This window comes from Symphalangus syndactylus, chromosome 3 (genome assembly GCF_028878055.3).
Source record: "Symphalangus syndactylus isolate Jambi chromosome 3, NHGRI_mSymSyn1-v2.1_pri, whole genome shotgun sequence".
Classification (NCBI taxonomy): domain Eukaryota; kingdom Metazoa; phylum Chordata; class Mammalia; order Primates; family Hylobatidae; genus Symphalangus; species Symphalangus syndactylus.
The window spans coordinates 7368117-7387314 of NC_072425.2; the positions used below are offsets into that span (position 1 = coordinate 7368117).

General features: G+C 64.1%; 2 protein-coding genes across 7 annotated transcripts in view; both read left to right on the forward strand.

The window, feature by feature from the left end:
* Positions 1-8363, forward strand: part of PNPLA7 (patatin like phospholipase domain containing 7) — an 84563-nt gene extending 76200 nt beyond the window's left edge. The window contains 11 exon segments of the mRNA XM_055270179.2: positions 1152-1308; positions 3825-3941; positions 4087-4156; positions 4785-4901; positions 5478-5626; positions 5959-6057; positions 6060-6113; positions 6251-6361; positions 6666-6750; positions 7557-7660; positions 7818-8363. Coding sequence (XP_055126154.1) covers positions 1152-1308; positions 3825-3941; positions 4087-4156; positions 4785-4901; positions 5478-5626; positions 5959-6057; positions 6060-6113; positions 6251-6361; positions 6666-6750; positions 7557-7660; positions 7818-7901 — 1147 coding nt within the window. The 3' untranslated portion in view covers positions 7902-8363.
* A 593-nt stretch (positions 8364-8956) lies between these two features.
* On the forward strand, positions 8957-18257 carry NSMF (NMDA receptor synaptonuclear signaling and neuronal migration factor). Of its 6 annotated transcripts, XM_055270193.2 has the most exons (16): positions 8958-9278; positions 9751-9812; positions 10396-10890; positions 11810-11885; positions 12662-12667; positions 12990-13058; positions 13848-13900; positions 14284-14373; positions 14909-15033; positions 15272-15355; positions 15504-15537; positions 15655-15725; positions 16224-16303; positions 16454-16556; positions 16805-16880; positions 16990-18257. In XM_055270193.2, the coding sequence occupies exons 1-16, from the start codon at positions 9208-9210 to the stop codon at positions 17085-17087; spliced, it is 1593 nt and encodes a 530-aa protein (XP_055126168.1). In that variant the 5' UTR covers positions 8958-9207; the 3' UTR covers positions 17088-18257. The 6 variants fall into 6 exon arrangements, with proteins under 6 accessions (XP_055126172.1, XP_055126168.1, XP_055126170.1 ...); XM_055270197.2 differs by lacking the exon at positions 14284-14373 and having other exon boundaries at positions 8957-9278; XM_055270195.2 differs by lacking the exon at positions 12990-13058.
* The last annotated feature ends 941 nt before the right edge of the window (positions 18258-19198 follow it).

A 19198-nucleotide genomic window follows, 5' to 3' on the forward strand; every position in this document is an offset into this window, starting at 1 on the left:
AGGATTAAAATTCAACATGAGATTTCAGTGGGGCAGAGAGCTAAACCACAGCAAATGCCTCCAGGGTCCCTCCCTGCCGTGGCTCACGTCCGAGTTCCCTCCTTAGGGCTGGGTGCTCTTCCCCTGTCTACTTTGTACCCACTCATCTGCTGTTGCCACCTCCTGGCTCCTTGCACACTTTAAGCGTGGTCATTGTAAAAGCCTGTGTCTGTATCTCTTACGTGGGAGGCACTCTGGGCCCACTTTCATTGTCTGTTTTTTTCTTTGGGCTATGAGGCTTTTCTTCTCATATGACTGGTAGTCTTTGGTTGAATGCTGGACATTCTGTATGAAAGCAGCAGTAGCTATTGGAGGCCCTGGGTGCTGACTGCCTGGTCTCGGGGGTGCCCACTGGTCTCGGGGGTGCTTCCTGGTCTCATGGGTGCTGGTCTACATCCAGCTCACCTGACTCCTGGGGTGCTGCCTCTCAGGACGCTTCCCAGGCTCCCCCCTTCCAGGGCCCCTCAACTCCAGTTTTCCCACCACCCCTCAGACGCCCTGCTGGAGGCAGCTGTGTTTCCGGGTAGAAGAGGCCAATGCCGGTCGTCTCTCAGGACAGCCTCCTCCCCATCCCAGCCTCACAGTCCCTCAGTACCTCCAGAAAGAGGAATTTCATTTATTTATTTATTTATTTATTTATTTATTTATTTATTTATTTATTTAGTTTGAGTCAGAGTCTCACTCTGTTGCCCAGGCTGGAGTGCAGTGGTGTGATCTCAGCTCACTGCAACCTCTGTCTCCTGGGTTCAGGTGATTCTCCTGCCTCAGCCTCCCGATAGCTGGGATTACAGGCGCGCACCACCACACCTGGCTAATTTTAGTATTTTTAGTAGAGATGGAATTTTGCCCTGTTGGCCAGGCTGGTCTCGAACTCCTAGCCTCAAGTGATCTGCCCACCTTGGCCTCCCAAAGTACTGAGATTACAGGCGTGAGCCCGGAAAGAGGGATTTTAAATTGCATCTGGAGTCCCTCTCTGAGTCAGTGTCTCTGCCTGTGGAGGAGTTGGGAACTGAGGATGAGCAAGTGGTGGCAGGTGGCCACCTCTGAGGCCTCTGCAAGGCACAGCCTGGGCCTGGTGCTCACTCCTCGCTCTGTGTCCCTGGCTGGTGTAGAGGCTGTGCCCAGGTGGGTGTTCTCAAGGCCTTGGCGGAGTGCGGCATCCCTGTGGACATGGTGGGAGGCACGTCCATCAGGGCCTTCATGGGTGCCCTGTACTCTGAGGAGCGGAACTACAGCCAGATGCGGATCCGGGCCAAGCAGTGGGCCGAGGTAAGCAGGCACCCACCACCCTCGCTGGAGCACAGCCCCCAGTCCTTGCTGGTGTTGGGGGATGCTGGGGCCGTTGGCCTCTGCATGTGGCTCTGCAGGGCCCTGCCCTTGAGGAGGCTACCCCCTGAGGCCTCCCAGTGCAGCTTGTGAGGCAAAGGAGTAGCACAGAGAAGGCACGGTTGTAGGTTGGTGGTGGGAGGTGGTCTGATCCATGCCCAGGTCTGAGATGGTGGAGATGGTGGTGGGAGATGGTCTGTGCCCTGGTCTGAGTTGGTGGAGGTTGATGATGGGAGGCTGTCTGATCTGTGCCCGGGTCTGAGTTGGTGGAGGTTGATGATGGGAGGCTGTCTGATCTGTGCCCGGGTCTGAGTTGGTGGAGGTTGATGACGGGAGGCTGTCTGATCCGTGCCCGGGTCTGAGTTGGTGGAGGTTGATGATGGGAGGCTGTCTGATCCGTGCCCGGGTCTGAGTTGGTGGAGGTTGATGATGGGAGGCTGTCTGATTCGTGCCCGGGTCTGAGTTGGTGGAGGTGGCTGCAGGATGACATGGAGGCCAGGATTGTGGAAAAGGAGCTGATTGTTACAGCCCCTGGGAATAAGAGGCACGGAGCCTCCATGGGGGTTTCTGACCCAACGGCCAGGCAGGGCAGCGTGAGCAGCTGAGGATGGGCTGACCGAGTCCTTCCCGCAGGCTGGGGGCCGTGGGGCTGTCCCTGGTGCATGGCGCCCGGCGTGGGTTGATTTAGGGCAGGGAGATGTTGGCGTGGGGATGTGAGATCAGGTCAGGGTGGCTCTGTCACGGGGGATGTAAACTACTTTGGCCACTACTCTGGCCTTGTGATAAATGGATTCCAGAATCAGAATACCAAATACAGAATCAAAGACAACAGTGAGAGCAGGCTCCCCTCGGGCAGCAGAGGGAGGCAGCCGGGTTCCATTCCCCAGCAGACGTGGCCGCCGTCTGCCCTCCTCAGCGCCGTGCTTGCTTTTGTGGAGCAAAACCGAGCTTTGGTTGGAGTCATGAGTAGGATCAGAAGGGTTAGTGTTCTCCTTTTAAAAGGAAAGAAAATTCGTCACCCCCTGTGCGGCAGCAGCTCCCAAGCAGGCCTGTGCTGCATTCACGTGGCCTGGGGCTGCCACCAGCCCCACCAGCGAGTCCCGAGGCCACTGACACCTTCTCCCCTCTCTGTTCAGAAATGTTTCTTTCCCTAAAATGAGTCACCCAGTCACCTTCAGTGTGGCCGCTCAAAAGAGGGCTTGGGGAGTGGCACACAGCAGGACGGCCTCAGGGACAGCGTCCTTGGGACAGAACCCGCCATGGGCAGAGGTGGCTCTGAGCCGGTCCTGTCCCAGAGCCACCTGGTGGCCCTCTCCCTGTCTCTCCCTCTGCGGGTCTGGCGCTGGGGGGCCAGGTGTGGGAATGGCCAGAGCTCTCTGGGCTTGTCCTCCTTCCGTGCTGGGAACGCTGGGCCCTGGGAACTGGCCGGGGCAAGGTGGGGCCGGGGCTGTGTGCCTGCCCCTCATGCTGAGGAGAGGGGACAGCGGGCGCTGTGGTCTGGCTCATCTCTGTGAGCCCCTCTGGTACTGGGCAGGGGCTTCCTCAGGGAAGGACCGGGGTCTCCTCTGCCTGTGGCCGAGGCGTTCTCACTGCCTGCATCACATGACGTAAGCACGTCCAGCCCACACTCCAAGCGCTTCCCTCCCAGCCTCCGTCCCCTGAGCCCTGGCTCACTGTGGCAGGGAAGACCCTTCTTCTCCATCCACACTGGGCATTGAGGCTAGTTTGAGGTCAGTCTCGAGTCTTCTCCACCCACATTGGGCATTGAGGCTAGTTTGAGGTCAGTCTCGAGTCTTCTCCACCCACACTGGGCATTGAGGCTAGTTTGAGGTCAGTCTCAAGTCCTCTCCACCCACATTGGGCATTGAGACTAGTTTGAGGTCAGTCTGGAGTCCTGCCTGCCTCACTGAGGAAGGATTGGCCCCAGGCCCACCCAGAAGGAGCCCAAGAGAGCCTGGCTTCCCCGGGACCCCTGATGGAGTAACGCAGTGGCATGTGAGCCAGGGCTGGGTGGCTCTGACCTTCCCGAAAGCAATCCACTGTGTCCCCCTGGCCCAGGAACCTCATGTGCCCAGCAGCCCGCCCCGAGCTCTCTTCCTTGCTGACCCTCTGGCCACGGGCATGGGCACGCCTTGCCCCAGAGCTGAGCAGGGAAAGCCGAGGAGGCCCCAGACATGGGGGTGCTGCAGAGCCTGCGAGGGTAGGGCCAGCGAGGGCTTAGGGGTCAGGAAGGGACCGAGGGTAGGGCTGTGTCCTGGCTTTCAGGCCCTGGGGCGTCCACCAGCCTCTGCTCCCTCTGAGGCTCCAGCCAGGGCGCCAAGCCCCAGGACCTTGGGTGGGGCCCAAGGACACTCCAGACCCCCGTTCCATTCATGAGAGGCCCTCAGCGCGCCATGTGTCTGCTGTGGCAGCCCGCAGGGAGGGTGGGAGCCTTCTGTAAATTGCACATGTGGCCCCAGGGCATGATGTCCATGATGAAGGCCGCACTGGACCTCACCCACCCCATCACATCCATGTTCTCCGGAGCCGGCTTCAACAGCAGCATCTGCAGCGTCTTCAAGGACCGGCAGATTGAGGTGCACCCCCACCCTCAGAAGCCCATGCAGCCCCCAGTGCCTGTCCCCTCCTGGCCCCCCCACCTCTTGGCCCTGGGTCAGCCTCCCCAGACACGGGACAGGAGCGTGATGGGAGAGGGCCCGTCTGAACCCCGTCCGCCCGCAGGACCTGTGGATTCCCTATTTCGCCATTACCACCACCATCACAGCCTCGGCCCTGCGGGTCCACACCGACGGTGAGCACTCCTGCTGCACAGGGGCGGCCGCTTGGGTGCGAGGTGTGGGCAGGGGGAGAGCCCAGCAGCCCCGGGGTTGGGAAGGCCGCGGGGTCTCCTGAAGGATGCAGACGTGTGGGCAGCTTTGTCCGTGGAGGACACAGGATGCCCCTACTAGGGGCACAGACAGGAGGGGTTGTGGCCTGGGCCAGAGACCTCAGACGGGAGGGGGCGTGGCCTGGGCCAGAGACCCCAGAAGGCTGGACGAGACCCTCACACAATCAGCAATGTTGGCCTAGACTGATGGACACCATGTAGGAGGACAAAGTGAGGGGCTCCCTGAGTCCTGGGGCGAGGGGCTCACCTGGTTCAGGGGGATGAGGGGTTCACTCGGTCATGGGGTGAGGGGCTCCCTCAGTCCTGGGGTGAGGGGGTCACAGCAGTTGGAAGTCTTGGGCACACGTAATGCAGTGCGACCCCAGAGAAAGAACTCAATTTTGTTCAGCCCTTGGGCCATGAGCTTCGCTCTGTGGAAGGGCCTCAGAGAGTTGGGACCTACCAGCTCCAGGACTGCAGTGGCAAGGCCCTGAACCCTGGACCCAGGAGGAGCCTCCTCCAGGTAACCAGCAGCTCCGGGCCCCCTCCCCAGGCTCCCTGTGGCGGTACGTGCGTGCCAGCATGTCTCTGTCCGGTTACATGCCCCCTCTCTGTGACCCCAAGGACGGACACCTGCTGATGGATGGGGGCTATATCAACAACCTCCCAGGTACTGCAGTGGGGGGACCACGCCCGGCAAGAGCACAGGCTCCTGGGTCACACCGCCTCGTGGCCCCTGCCACAGCTGCCTCCGCTCCGAGAAGCCTGGGCTGGAACACGTTTTCCTTAGAGTGTGCCAAGGGAAAATGTCAGGCTGGCATCAGAGCTCCGAGAACATGCACACGCATGTACACGCACACGCAGGCACTGGCAGCATGTGCTTCAGCATATGGCCCTGTTTGTCAGCTCAGCAGCGTGCAGAACAAAGGCCAAGTCGAGGGACTGGAAGCAATTAAGCCCCATCTGTGCCCACAGTCAGAGACTAACAGCCTGCAGGTGTCGAGCTTGCTGGGGGCCAGGCCACTCCTGTCACCTGTGGGATATGCGGTCAGAAAGGCCCAGGACACAGCCTTGTGCCCACAGCTGCCCACTGAGCTGGGCGTGTGGGTCTTCTGCCTCTAGAAAGTGTAATGGCGGACAGGAGACCCCACAACCCCCAGGTCAGGGCTCGGCGAGGCAGGCTCTGCCCCCGTCCCCTGGCTCTGCATGCCTGTCCAGGGGGTAACCAGGGCTGGCTTCTCCCTAGCGGATGTGGCCCGGTCCATGGGGGCAAAAGTGGTGATCGCCATCGACGTGGGCAGCCGAGATGAGACGGACCTCACCAACTATGGGGATGCGCTGTCTGGGTGGTGGCTGCTGTGGAAACGCTGGAACCCCTTGGCCACGAAAGTCAAGGTGGGGTGCTACCGGGCGGGCTGGGCTGTCGCTGCTGCTCCTCCCTGCAGCTCCACACCTGTCCTGCGGCAGGGGAGTGGAGGCCACTCCTGGGCTCTGAGGCCAGCAGGTCTGGGGTCACCCCTGTCGGGCGAAGGAAGTCACGAGGCCGGACGGGCCTGAAGGCTGTGGCAGCCCGCAGGGAGGACCCCCGGCCTGGTGCTGCTACCCTCTCCCCCCAGAACCTACCTACCTGAGAGGATGGGTCCCCAGAACCTGTCCTGCGCCACGGGCCAAGCTGGGACGGGGGTAGGGGCCGGAGCAGGAGACTCAGGCGGCTGTGATGGCAGCAGGTGTTGAACATGGCAGAGATTCAGACGCGCCTGGCCTACGTGTGCTGCGTGCGGCAGCTGGAGGTGGTGAAGAGCAGTGACTACTGCGAGTACCTGCGCCCCCCCCCATCGACAGCTACGGCACCCTGGACTTCGGCAAGTTCAACGAGATCTGTGTGAGTGCCGGCCACCCGCGGCGGCGGAGGCGGGCGGAGGCACTCTGGTGGCTGCCCCTCCCCGCTTCCCCCTTTTGAGAACACAGGAAGTGGGGGCCTCCCCACACCTCCTGATGGGGCCCTGGGGATGTGCACAGGAAGTGGGGTACCAGCACGGGCGCACGGTGTTTGACATCTGGGGCCGCAGCGGCGTGCTGGAGAAGATGCTGCGCGACCAGCAGGGGCCGAGCAAGAGGCCGGCGAGTGCGGTGAGTACGGGCGCCAGGACCACGCCCAGCTCCCCGGGCCACGCCCAGCTCCCCGGGCCACGCCCAGTTCCTCGGGCCACGCCCAGCTCCTCAGGCCACAGGCCCTGCCCCACTGGCCAAAGACTCCAGGGCTAGGACAAGGATTGCCCAGGACTGCGCATCTCCCGGGCCCCTGCCCTTACTTGGGGGGCAGGCGGAGGCTGCAGAGAGGGCACAGGGTGGGTGGGGCCTCCCCACAGGAAGCAGGCTGGGGACTGGCAGGCGGATGTCCACGGGCAACGTGCTGTCCTCACCGCACCCCCAGGTCCTCACCTGTCCCAACGCCTCCTTCACGGACCTTGCCGAAATTGTGTCTCGCATTGAGCCCGCCAAGCCCGCCATGGTGGATGGTGAGTGGAGGCGCAAGACGAGGCTGTGGACACGTGCGTGGCCTCCTGATTCTGTGTTGGGCTCGACCCCCCCACCCCAGAGGCCCATGGCCTCCCCTCCTGCCCACATCCACGCCCAGGCTCCAGCAGCTGGGGTGCTTGGTGGCACTCCTCTGTCCCGGGCACCACGTGTCCCCACAGCAGTGGGACTGTGACCACCCCGGGTCACCCAGCCCCTGCTCTTCATTCACCCCAAGTCCCAGCCATAGCTCAGGCCTGAGGTAGAACCACGTTTTGCCTCCCACCCCACCCCACTCCACCCAGTGGGAAATGGGAATGAAGGCTGCTTGTCGGAGGGGCCGCAGGGCAAGAAGGGCGGGTCCACTACCCTCCATGCTCCATCCAGGGCCCTGCGATTGGGCCTTCAGCCAGTGGCCTCCTCACAGCAGAACTGGACATTCTCCTGGGAGACGTCTTCATGGCTGCCGCGGGCCGAGAGGGCCCTGGGCAAGGCAGCCCTTATCCACAGATGCCAGGTCTGGGGTGCTGGAGCCCTCAGGGTGCTTTGCTGACAAAGGGAGGAGTGTCTGCCTGCTCCTTGTCCTTGTGGAAGACCCACCAAGTGATGGGCTGGGGCAAGGCTGGAGCCAGACAGAACCAGGGGTGGTGTGCAGGGCTGCCCTGGGACCAGGTGGCTGCGTGTAGGGCCCCGGGCCACCTGGGGGCAGGGGTGGGCATCTGTGGCCGGTTCTGCCTCTGAGTGTGGCTAGGCTGGGCATGGTCCCTTCCTTGAGAGGGGACTGATGCAGCCCTACCCTCGGCGCCAGACGAATCTGACTACCAGACGGAGTACGAGGAGGAGCTGCTGGACGTCCCCAGGGATGCATACGCAGACTTCCAGAGCACCTCGGCCCAGCGGGGCTCAGACTCGGTGAGCAGCTGGGCGTGGTCCCACCTGGTGCCTGCAGCTGAGCCTTGGTGCCTGGCCCTGAGCCGGCCACTCCCTCCCTGTGGTCCCACCGGGTTACCAGCGCTGCAGAGCCCTGGCTCTGCCTGGTCCTCACCTGTAACATGCGCTCTGCTTGCAGGAGAACGAGTCCTCGCTGCGGCATCGACACCCCAGCCTGGCTTTCCCAAAACTGTCCGAGGGCTCCTCTGACCAGGACGGGTAGAGGCCTCTGCTAAAGAGCCCGGATGCAGCGTCTTCCGTGGGACTGTCCCCAAGGCTGAGGCTCCTGCCAAGTCCTAGGGGCCTCTGTACCTGCCCTGCTGGAAGCCCTGACTTCCCGGGGGCCCCAGGCTGTGTTAGGTTTCTCTGGGCCTCTTCTTGTCCTGGCAGCCCTGCACACTGGGCCCTGTGAGCCCCCCCGCAGTCCTGTGAGGCCCCTGCAGCCCTGTGAGGCCCCCCCGCAGCCCTGTGAGCCCCCCTGCAGCCCTGTGAACCCCCTGCAGCCCTGTGAGCACCCCTGCAGCCCTGTGAACCCTCTGCAGCCCTGTGAGCCCCCCTGCAGCCCTGTGAACCCCCTGCAGCCCTCTGAGGCCCCCCGAAGCCCTATGAATCACCTGCTGCCCTGTGAGGTGTGGGAGCCCTGATGCTGCCGTGTGATGTTTCAATAAAGGTGGATCTGACTGTTGGACGTGTCTCCCCGGCCGAGGTCCCTGTGGCAAAGAAACACTACTGGCTCTCCCTGATGCGGGTGATCCCTGAGGCTGGGCAGTCCCCAGTCCTCCTCAAAGGACCCCACTGCTGGGGCCTGAGAGCCCTAGGGTGGCAACTGCAGGCCAGGCAGGTAGGGCGTCCAGAGTCTGCATGGAGCTGTGGCCCCCCAGGACCAGGACGGGCCCCTCTGTCTCTCTCTGGTCTCGTGCACTCTGGGTGTCCCCTAAATTGGCTTCTCCATCAGGTCCCAAACTGAACAGGGAGCCCTTTTGTGTAAGGGGAGGGAGAACCGGCCGCCCTGTGACCCCTGTAGGTCTGAGCAGCAGATCGTGAGGGCCGAGGGCCCAGGACTTTGCGAGCAGGGGGCCGCTGGCCTCAGTTTCCCCGCTCTGGAGGCCTGGACGAGAGGGCGCGAAGCCAGGCCGTCCGGCCCCGCCCCCAACTCAACCTGGGCCCGGGCGTCACGGTGGGCGGGGCCATATGTCCTCTCCAAGCTTTCGGGGGCCCTGACGTCACGCTAGGCGGGGCCTACAGCCCCTCTGGGCCCGCCCAGGCCCTGACGTCACAATGGGCGGGGCCAGCCCTCGGTCCCGGCAGCGCTCTCCCGGGAGCGGCGGCACGCGCGGAGCGCCGGGTGCGGCCATGCGGGGACCGGGCCCGACCCCGAGCCCGACCCCGAGCCCAAGCCCGAGCCGGAGCCCGAGCGAGACCCGGAGCCCGAGCCCGAGCGCGACCCCCAGTGCGGCGCGGCTACCCCGGCGGAGGCGGCGGGCGCGGGGCGCGCTCTGAGGCCCGGGGGATGCGCCGCCGCCTCGACCATGGGCGCCGCCGCCTCCAGGAGGAGGGCGCTGAGGAGCGAGGCCATGTCCTCGGTGGCGGCCAAAGTGCGGTGAGTGCGGCGGGGTCGCCTTCCCGGCACCCCGCCCCGGACCCCCGACCCCTCCCGAGTCCGCCCCTGCCCCGCGGGGCTTCCAGGCCCCGGCCTGTCCCACTGAGGCGCCCTCCCCGCGCCCCGCGCCTTCCTCTTCCTGGCCCTCTGCCCTGCCCTTCCCTCCCCTCCCCTCGCGAGCGCGTGGTGGGCGAGCGCACCCCCCAGGTCGGGAGTGGCCTCCGTTCCCCCGGGGAACAGCAGCCGACCGGCCTCGCGACCCCTCTCCACGGTCCGACTGGCAGGGGCCGGGCCTGCAGGCCTGGCCAGGACGCACCAGGACCAAGGGTGTGTGGGCTCCCGGCGGGGGACGACCCCTGACCCTCCAGACGCCGAGGGCCTGGCTGCGGACCGGACCCCCGGCTCTTGTGCGGCCCGGTGTTTGGGAGGGTCGTGCCATGGCCTCTGACCGTGCCCTCTCTTCCACCCTCAGAGCAGCCCGAGCGTTTGGAGAGTACCTGTCCCAGAGTCACCCTGAGAACCGCAACGGCGCAGGTAGGGGCACGCGAGGCCGTGCCAGGGCCGCCCAGATCCCCCAGCCCAGGGGATGCTGATCCCTGCCTCCGGGGGTGGAGCGTGAGGGGCATTGGTTGCGCGTGGGCCCGGAGCCCTGCCGGCCTGGCTTCCTCACATCCCCTGCCCTCCCTGCCCGAGCCCCAGGAGCAGTTCCCAGCCGCTCGTCACCATGGCACCCACCCCGCCTGGGCCGTTGGCATGGCAACAGGCCTCCTGGCTCCCCCAGGGCTGGCACCACTGCCTCTGGGGGCCAGCTGGTGGGGGGAGGGGGGAAGTTGGCATCAGGCAAACGGTGCGATAGCAGGCTGGGGGATGGCCTGCGTGTTCCTACCCGGCAGGACCGCACACAGGTAGCACGGAGTCACCCAGCCCCCACGCGCATGCAAGAGCTTCAGGCCCAGATAGGAATGAGGGGCTCAGAAACACTCCAGTGCCTAGGGTTTGGGCAGCCCCAGCCCCCCACAGAGGCCAGGTGCCCACTGGGTGTTCCCTGCCTTCGGCCTGCTATGAAACCGGCAGCGGGGGGCCCACGCGCGGCAGGCTCACTCAGTGTCTCTCCCAGATCACCTGCTGGCTGATGCCTACTCTGGCCACGACGGGTCCCCCGAGATGCAGCCGGCCCCCCAGAACAAGCGCCGCCTGTCCCTCGTCTCCAACGGCTGCTACGAGGGCAGCCTCTCAGAGGAGCCCAGCATTAGGAAGCCCGCAGGCGAGGGCCCTCAGCCTCGAGTGTACACCATCTCTGGGGAGCCCGCCCTGCTGCCCAGCCCCGAGGCGGAGGCCATTGAGCTGGCGGTGGTGAAGGGGCGGCGGCAGCGGCACCCTCACCATCACAGCCAGCCCCTGCGCGCCAGCCCTGGCGGCAGCCGGGAGGACGTCAGCAGGCCCTGCCAGAGCTGGGCGGGCAGCCGCCAGGGCTCCAAGGAATGCCCCGGGTGTGCCCAGCTGGCTCCTGGCCCCACCCCTCGGGCCTTTGGGCTGGAACAGCCACCTCTGCCTGAGACCTCCAGTCGCCGCAAGAAGCTGGAGAGGATGTACAGCGTTGACCGTGTGTCTGGTGAGGGGCTTGTGTCAGGGCATGGACAGGTTTGGGGGTGCATGCCGCTGCCAGGGTCTGACAGCAGCAGCCACTGTGAGGCTTGGAACAGAGGACAGGTGCTCAGGTCACAGCACGCCAGCGGACTCAAGATTAAAACCGGCAGGCTCCTACTGCGGCCTCCACATCCTGTGAGCTGTGAGCCCCCTCAGCTCCTCAGCAAAATCTGCCAGGCCTCACAGTCCGCTTTCGCCCTGCCAGCACCAGGTCAATCAAGGAGTGCTTCCTGGAGGAGGGGGCTTGGGAGGATCTTAAGGGATATGTAGGGAGGAAGCACCGCTTAATCAGGAGACTGGGCTGCCCTCTGAGAGTCCTGGGGAGCTGTTGGGGCCCAGCCAGGCAGTGGGCCCCTTCCCCAGGGTTGTTGAGTTGTGTGGTAGCTTGTCCACCAGGCAGAAAGTCACTCCACTGTCCCCACACTTGGGCATCAGGGAAAGGCTGTGGGGGCCCTCAGAAGGGGACAGCCCTCAGCAAGGTGGTCTCCAGCCTCGGTGAGGGCCTCCAGCTAGAGCATGGGGGCTGCAGAGAAGGCCTCAGAGCCTCTTCTGCCCAAGGGAAACAGACGCATTGTTTTCCTGGGCCTCCTGGAGACAGACTGTGCTTTCAAAAGAATGTTCCTCAAACTTTGGGTGGCCAAAGGGGAAGTTAAGCCAAAAAAATCAAAGTGTCAAGTCACCAAGAGCGTGGTCTTGGTGAGTGAGCAGCAGACATTCGAGCACTGCCCTCTGGGCCCGTGCGGGGATGCCATCCTCCCCCCACCCGCCCTGGCTGCCAGCTTCTGCTGACCCCTGGACCCAGAAGCATCTGCTTCCCAACAGGGAGGAAGAGGCTTCAGGAACCCCTGCTTCACCCAGCCACCACTCCTTTTTGTCTCTCTTAGACGACATCCCCATTCGTACCTGGTTCCCCAAGGAAAATCTTTTCAGCTTCCAGACAGCAACCACAACTATGCAAGCGTGAGTCTTGTGCCCATGACGTGGGGTCAGGGCCGGGTGGTCTCTTTCTGCTGCTCAGGAAACAGCACTTTTTCCCGGCCTCTCGGCCTGCCAGGGGGGCTGCTTCTGAATAGCCCCACGTGCCCATGCTGTGCCAGGCCTGCCAGGAGGGCCAGGGCTGGCTGCTCTTCCCCTCCCATGGCTGGTGCCCAGCCCCCCTCCACAGTCCTGTGGTCGGGGGACCTGGCCCAGGGCTGCAGCTGATGAGCTATCAGTGGGGTGTGGGGTGTGGCATGGTTCTCCTGCTCCTATCCCCTCTCCTCAGCCTGTGTCTGCCCTCTCTCAAATCCCAAATAGAAGCCTATTTCAGTTTCATACGTGCCATAGGTCATCACAGTTTCAGGGTCCCCCCCAGGGACCTGCTCCTCTCTGTCTGGACATACATCTGGGTTTTCTGTTCTGGGGTTCCTTCCAGGGAAGTTCCCTTTGCTGCATTGGCCCCCACACCAAAGAAGTGCCCTGCCCAGGGGAGTCCACCCCACACGCAGCCTCAGGCTGCCTGGTCTCAGCAACTGGTCCTGGTGGCATGGGCTGCAGTGACATCAGCTTCCGTTGCCCATTGAGGGCTGGCCAGCAGTGTAGCCAGCATCCTGCTGGTGGCTGGGTTACCTGTGAGGGACCTATTGGGTCAGTGACAAGAAGGGAACTGTAGGGATCGGGTGGGGGCTGAGGGGAGGCCCAGGGTTGAGCTCACTGTGTCTTCTCTCTCACGCCATCCCTTCTGGCCCTGGCTTCAGCATCTCGTAAGTACCTGTATGACTTGGTGCCTAAGGGCACAGCCGTTGTCCCTGGGGAGACCCTTCCGCCCCCAAATAGGTTTGGGCAGGCCAGGGACCTGGGTCTTGAGGGAGTGCCGCTCTCTGCGGGCCTGGCTCCCAGCGGGCACCGAGGTCGTAGCAGGGCCTGCTGGGAGCTGGGCCTCGACAGGTGAGGCAGGCTGGGACTCCTCTGCCCGGCCCCGTGCCCCAGACGCCCTGCTGGGCCCTCTGCTCACACCACTGTCCCGACGTCTGTGTCCCTCCTGCCTCCGGCCAAGGGCAGTGCTGACTCGCGGTGGTTTCCCAGGGTGTTCAGGGGCTACGCGGAGAGGAAGCGCCGGAAACGGGAGAATGATTCCGCGTCTGTAATCCAGAGGTAGGGCCTGCCAGCCACTCGCCACCAGGGTCCATCTCTGGTCTGTGCTGGCCTGGCCTGGGCCCCCTCGGCCCTGGCAGACCTGATGGGGGAAGGGTGGTGGCGACCACTGGCCTGGCCCTGCTCTGGGGACGTGGCAGGCAGGAGAGGCCATGTGGCCCGGGCTGCAGGAAAGCATCTCACCCTCAGTCCTGCACTCCGAGGACACGTGTCTCTGGGCTGGGGCCAGCGGCAAGGCCCCTCCCCCGCTCCAACCACAGAGATGTGTCTGGGAAGCTTTTTTGCCCGTTTCGGATGTTGGGCCTTGGCAGGGTCCAAAGTTTGGGGGAGGAGAAGACCTGCCCCTGAGGTGGCTCAAGGACACAGAGCAGGAGAGGGGGCTCCTACAGGCCCCCAGCCCGCCATGGGGTGGTGCAGACAGGAGCCCCGCTCTGCTGCAGCGCAGGCAGGCTGGATCCTCTGCCACATGGGCATGGAGGCTCAGGGCGTGAGTCCCGGGCGAGGACGAAAGGTCAGAGCCTGGGAATGCAGCTCGGGAGGAGACTCGATCCAGAGCGCTAGGCATTGCACCTTTGTTCTGGGGTTGAAGGGGAGCCCTGGAAGGCTCTCGCGGGAAGAGCACTGGGTGGGATTTGCCTTTGGGTGGGAGGTGGTGCCAGGAGCCAGGGAGAGCATTGGCTTCCCGCACCGAAGGGGTGAGAGTAGAGCCATGACCCGACGGGGGCTAGGTGGGCAGGGGCTGCCGTCACCCTCTCACGGCCCTCTTCAGCCCCTCGCTTCCTCCCCCAGGAACTTCCGCAAACACCTGCGCATGGTCGGCAGCCGGAGGGTGAAGGCCCAGAGTAAGACCCCGTGGGGCGGGGCTGGGGTGGGGGTAGCGTTGCGCTTGGCTGGTTGGGGCTTTGCGTGCTGCTAGCTGCGCTAAGAACCACCCCCGCCCTAACCCCAGCCGGGCCCTGCCTCAGGCTCCTCCCCTTCCAGCCACGCCCCCAGCCCGGCACAGGCTCCTCCCCTCCCGGACTCCGCCTCCGGCCCCGCCCCAGTGTTCGCAGATCCTGCCCCTGAACCAACCGAGCCACTGGTCCCTGTCTGCTTCATGTGCCTCAGACCCCACCCACATCAGCTTCCTCCACTGCCCAGGGCCCCTGTGGTCCCCTCGCCTGGGGCCTGAGACTCCAGAGGCACCGCCCTGCCCGCTCGCTAATGCGGGTTTTGCTCTCTGCAGCGTTCGCTGAGCGGCGCGAGCGGAGCTTCAGCCGGTCCTGGAGCGACCCCACCCCCATGAAAGCCGACACTTCCCACGACTCCCGAGACAGTAGGTGCCCCGCACAGGCCCGCCCACCTTCCCCAGAGCCTCCCCTAGGCCCCAGACCCCTGCTGGGGGTCCCCTGCCAGGGCCGCTGGGCTGCGCTTTTGCACTCTGAACCTTGGTTTACCTATTTGTGAGATGGAGACGCCCTTAGCATCTCCGATCTCAATAAGCTGCGGCAGTGCTGGCCGTGGGCACCTGTAGGGCCGTGCCCACCGCCACTCGCAAGAGGCCCTGAGGGACAGGGGGCTGCGGTGCCCACCCCCACTCCCTCCCAGGCGCCCCGCGGACTTGGCTGGAGCTGATGCCTGCACGCGCCTTCCACCAGCCTCGCACCAGGGTCTCCCTGCCCACATCAGGCCGCTGCCCAGTGGTGTCCACAGGCCCGTCCTGCCGGGCTGGTGGCGACCTCTGCATGGTCCTCCCACTTGCTTGGAGGACCCTCCGGGACGGGGCTTTCGGGCCCTGTGGGCCTTGGGGCCATGGCCAGGATAGGAGGTGCTGCCGGGCCTGCTGTCCTGGTGACCCTCTTGCTTCCCAGGCAGTGACCTGCAGAGCTCCCACTGCACGCTGGACGAGGCCTTCGAGGACCTGGACTGGGACACTGAGAAGGGCCTGGAGGCCGTGGCCTGCGACACTGAGGGCTTCGTGCCACCAAAGGTCATGGTGAGGCCCAGCCCGGGCAGTGCTCCTCTGCACCCCTAGCAGGACTCGGCCCCATCCCAAGAGTCCAGCCAGCTCTGCCTGGGACCACGTAGCCTTCTCCAGCTGCCTGGGGGAGGGTGTCTCACAGGGCTGTACCCTTGGGCTGCCTGGCAGCCAGAAGGTAGCCTCATGGGGGCTCCCACAGCCCCTCGGCTTTTGGATGGGCCTGGCGCCCCTGAGCAGCTCTTTGTCTCCCCAGCTCATTTCCTCCAAGGTGCCCAAGGCTGAGTACATCCCCACCATTATCCGCCGGGATGACCCCTCCATCATCCCCATCCTCTACGTGAGTCCCGCCCCGGGCCTGACCCCACAGATGCCCTCTTGCAGCCCCACCCTGGGCCAGCGCCGGCACCCCAGGTCCCCAGGGTGCTGTGGCGCTGCTGGCTCTGACGCAGCCTTGATGTGGCCTTGTGGCCTGTGTCTGTCCCCAGGACCATGAGCACGCAACCTTCGAGGACATCCTTGGTATGTGTCTCATTGGCCTTCTCTCTGCTGGTTCTGGGGCTGGGAGGGGCAGACGCAGGCAGGGGTGCCCCTGGGGCTGGGGTGGGGGCCGCAGCGCTCACACCCGCTCTCCCACAGAGGAGATAGAGAGGAAGCTGAACGTCTACCACAAGGGAGCCAAGATCTGGAAGATGCTGATTTTCTGCCAGGTGGGGCTCAGTGCTCTTCTCTTGCCCAGGAGAAGAATCGTGGTGGGGCAGGGGAAGACCAAAGGGAAGAGGTCAAGTTGAGGGAGACCAAGGGGAAGAGGCGTGGGGGGAGACCAAGGGGAAGAGGTGTGGGGGGAGACCAAGGGGAAGAGGCGTGGGGGGAGACCAAGGGGAAGAGGTGTTTGGGGGGAGACCAAGGGGAAGAGGTGTTTGGGGGGAGACCAAGGGGAAGAGGTGTTTGGGGGGAGACCAAGGGGAAGAGGTGTTTGGGGGGAGACCAAGGGGAAGAGGTGTGGGGGGAGACCAAGGGGAAGAGGTGTGGGGGGAGACCAAGGGGAAGAGGCCTAGACGTTGGTGGGGGGAGACCAAGGGGAAGAGACATGGCCAGGGGGAGGAAGACCAAAACTACCTCCCACGTGTGTGCGTGTGTGCGTGTGTGCATGTGTGTGGGAGAGGGGGAGGAGGGAGGAGAAGGTGCCTGACCACAGCTTCTTACAGGGAGGTCCCGGACACCTCTATCTGCTCAAGAACAAGGTGGCCACCTTTGCCAAAGTGGAGAAGGAAGAGGACATGATTCAGTGAGAAGCCGGGTGCCCTGGGAGCGGGGAGGGCTGGAGGCAGAGTCCAGGCCCCGGCGTGTCCTTCCCCCACAGTCCCTCCCCCACGGTGCCCTCTGTGGAGTGGAGTGCCTGTCCCCTGCCACTGGGTGACCCGCCCCTCTCCACCAGCTTCTGGAAGCGGCTGAGCCGCCTGATGAGCAAAGTGAACCCAGAGCCGAACGTCATCCACATCATGGGCTGCTACATTCTGGGGAACCCCAACGGAGAGAAGGTACAGTGACCCCCAAGCCCCACCCTAGACCTCTGGAGACCCCCGACGTGGACAGACAGGGCAGGGCCTTCCATGTTTCCTGGCATGTTTTTTCCTTCCCCCGGGCATTCCCCTAGAAACCCTTTATGCCTGAGCCCAGCCAGGTTTGGGGGGTCTGAGAAAAGAAGGTGGGCCCTGCTCCCCATCTCCTCCCCGCTCCCCCTTCCCCATCTATCTGCCTCGGACTCATGGCACCCCGCTTCCTCCAGCTGTTCCAGAACCTCAGGACCCTCATGACTCCTTATAGGGTCACCTTCGAGTCACCCCTGGAGCTCTCAGCCCAAGGTGAGTTACCCAGGCTGGGCCGAAGCTCTGCAGCTACTGCAGGGCCACGCTGGGGTGGGATCCCGAGGCTGCCGGCCAGGCCTGAGCCTCCTGCCCCCGCTCCGCCCAGGGAAGCAGATGATCGAGACGTACTTTGACTTCCGGTTGTACCGCCTGTGGAAAAGCCGCCAGCACTCGAAGCTGCTGGACTTTGACGATGTCCTGTGAGGGGCAGAGGCCTCCGCCCAGTCACCATCAGGCCGCTCCCTCTGCACTGGGACCTGGGGCTGGGCCGCCTCGTGCTCCCCGGGACTGTGCGGCTCTGGTCTTGCCTGGAGCCACTTCAGGGCACCTCAGACGTTGCTCAGGTTCCCCCCGTGGGTTCCGGTCCTCGCTGCACCCATGGCCACAGAGGCTGCAGTCCCTGGGGGCCGGGAGGATCCCGCCCCGTGGCCCGTGGATGCTCAGCGGCCGGGCACTGACCTGCCATGCCTCGCCTGGAGGCTCGGCTGTGGGAACCCCTCCATGGGGTTCATAGAAATAAGTGCAATTTCTACACCCCCGAAACAATTCAAAGGGAAGCAGCATTTCTTGTTAACTAGTTAAGCACTATGCTGCTAGTTAACAGCGTAGGCACCCCAGCCCAGCAGCCCAGCAGCCCACATGTGTTCAGGACCCTCCCTGCCCACCCCCTCCCTGCCGTATCAATCACCAGCACCAGGGTGGCCCGTGTGCATGGGGCCAGCATCGCTGGGCTGCCCAGCCTGGCTCTGTCTACACTGGCCGAGTCTCTGGCTCTGTCTACACTGGCCGAGTCTCTGGCTGTCTGTGCTTTCACTTACACTCCTCTTGCCACTCCCTATCCCTGCTTACTTGGACCTCAGCCAGCGCCGGACCCGGCAGGGGCAGTCTGGGCAGCAGGAAGGAAGGGCACAGCGTCCCCTCCTTCCGAGGAGGCTCTGGGTGGGGCCTGCTCCCCATCCCCCCAAGCCCACCCAGCATTTTCATTGCCGCTGTTGAATTCAGCTTTTACCAGCCTCAATCTGGAGGCTCCATCCCAGCACAGAGGCCTGGGGCTTGGCAGGGGCCCAGCTGGGGCTGGGCCCTGGGTTTCGAGAAACTCACTGGCACCACAGTGGGCCCCTGGACCCGGCCGCGCAGCTGGTGGACTGTAGGGGCTCCTGACTTGGCACAGGAGCTCCCAGCTTTTGTCCACGGCCAGCAGGATGGGCTCTCGTGTATATAGCTGGGGCTAGGGGGCAGGCCCCCCTTGTGCAGAGCCAGGGGTCTGAGGGCACCTGGCTGTGTTCCCGGCTGAGGGAGGGCTGGGGCGGGGGCCAGGCTCGGAACGATGTACGATACCCTCATAGTGACCATTAAACCTGATCCTCCACCGTGGCCGTGTGGGTCTGTCCTCTCGGTACTCTCCAGGGGCCTTCCTGTGCCAGCTTCTGGGCCCACTCCTCTGAGGTCACTGCTGCAGGGCCTTCCTGCCTGGACAGAGTTGGAGCTGGGCCACTAGACCACCCCACAGGGCATAGCCGGCGGGGGCAGCACAGGAGGGGACGGAGAGGAGCTGCAGGAGGGCTGGGGGGAGGCTGCAGTCTCGGAGAGGGGTCTCGCCGGGTCTGGAGGGGACAGCAGAGACAGCCCGTTCCCCCTGCCACCTGAAGGCACCAGGGAGAGGGCTGTCTGTCCCTCACGTCACCCTGTGTGTGCAGTCAGCAGTGTGGCCACAGATGGGGACCACTCTCAACTCAGGTGTCCCCAGGGCCCAGACCGCTACTAGGCACAGCCAGGCTGGCTGCCAGCTGGTTCCCTGCCCCGTGGCTGGGGGATGGAGCAGCAGGTATCAGCTGGGCTAGGGTCAGGGTCAGGGGGCCACTGGTGCACAGCCTGGCACAGCCTGGCAGGCTTGAGCCCAGGGTGCTGGGGGTGGTCACACAGCCGTCAGCCACCTCCAGCTCTTCCAGGGCATTCTAGATGGGGTTGCAGGAGGGGGCAGGTTTTGGTACCAATTTGAGTGTATAAAGTTTTAGGTAAATACCAAATGCCTATAGACTTTCTGTTATTCAGTTACTATTTGAAAGTGAAATCATGGGGGATTCCAGTCTCCTGTCTGCAAAGTTGATGAGACAAGTCGCCACCGCCTGGAATCTGCTGACGCTGCCATGCAGGCCTCGAGGGTGGCACGCTTCAAAGTAGGACAGCACGCGGGGTCACCACGTGCCCACACACTGCACTGCTCCAAAGGCACGTCTGTCCGTCACCTGAGCTTTGAGTCCCAGAACAGCCAGACACTCCCCCGCCCCTGCCCTAACAGGGACCCTGCAGCCCTA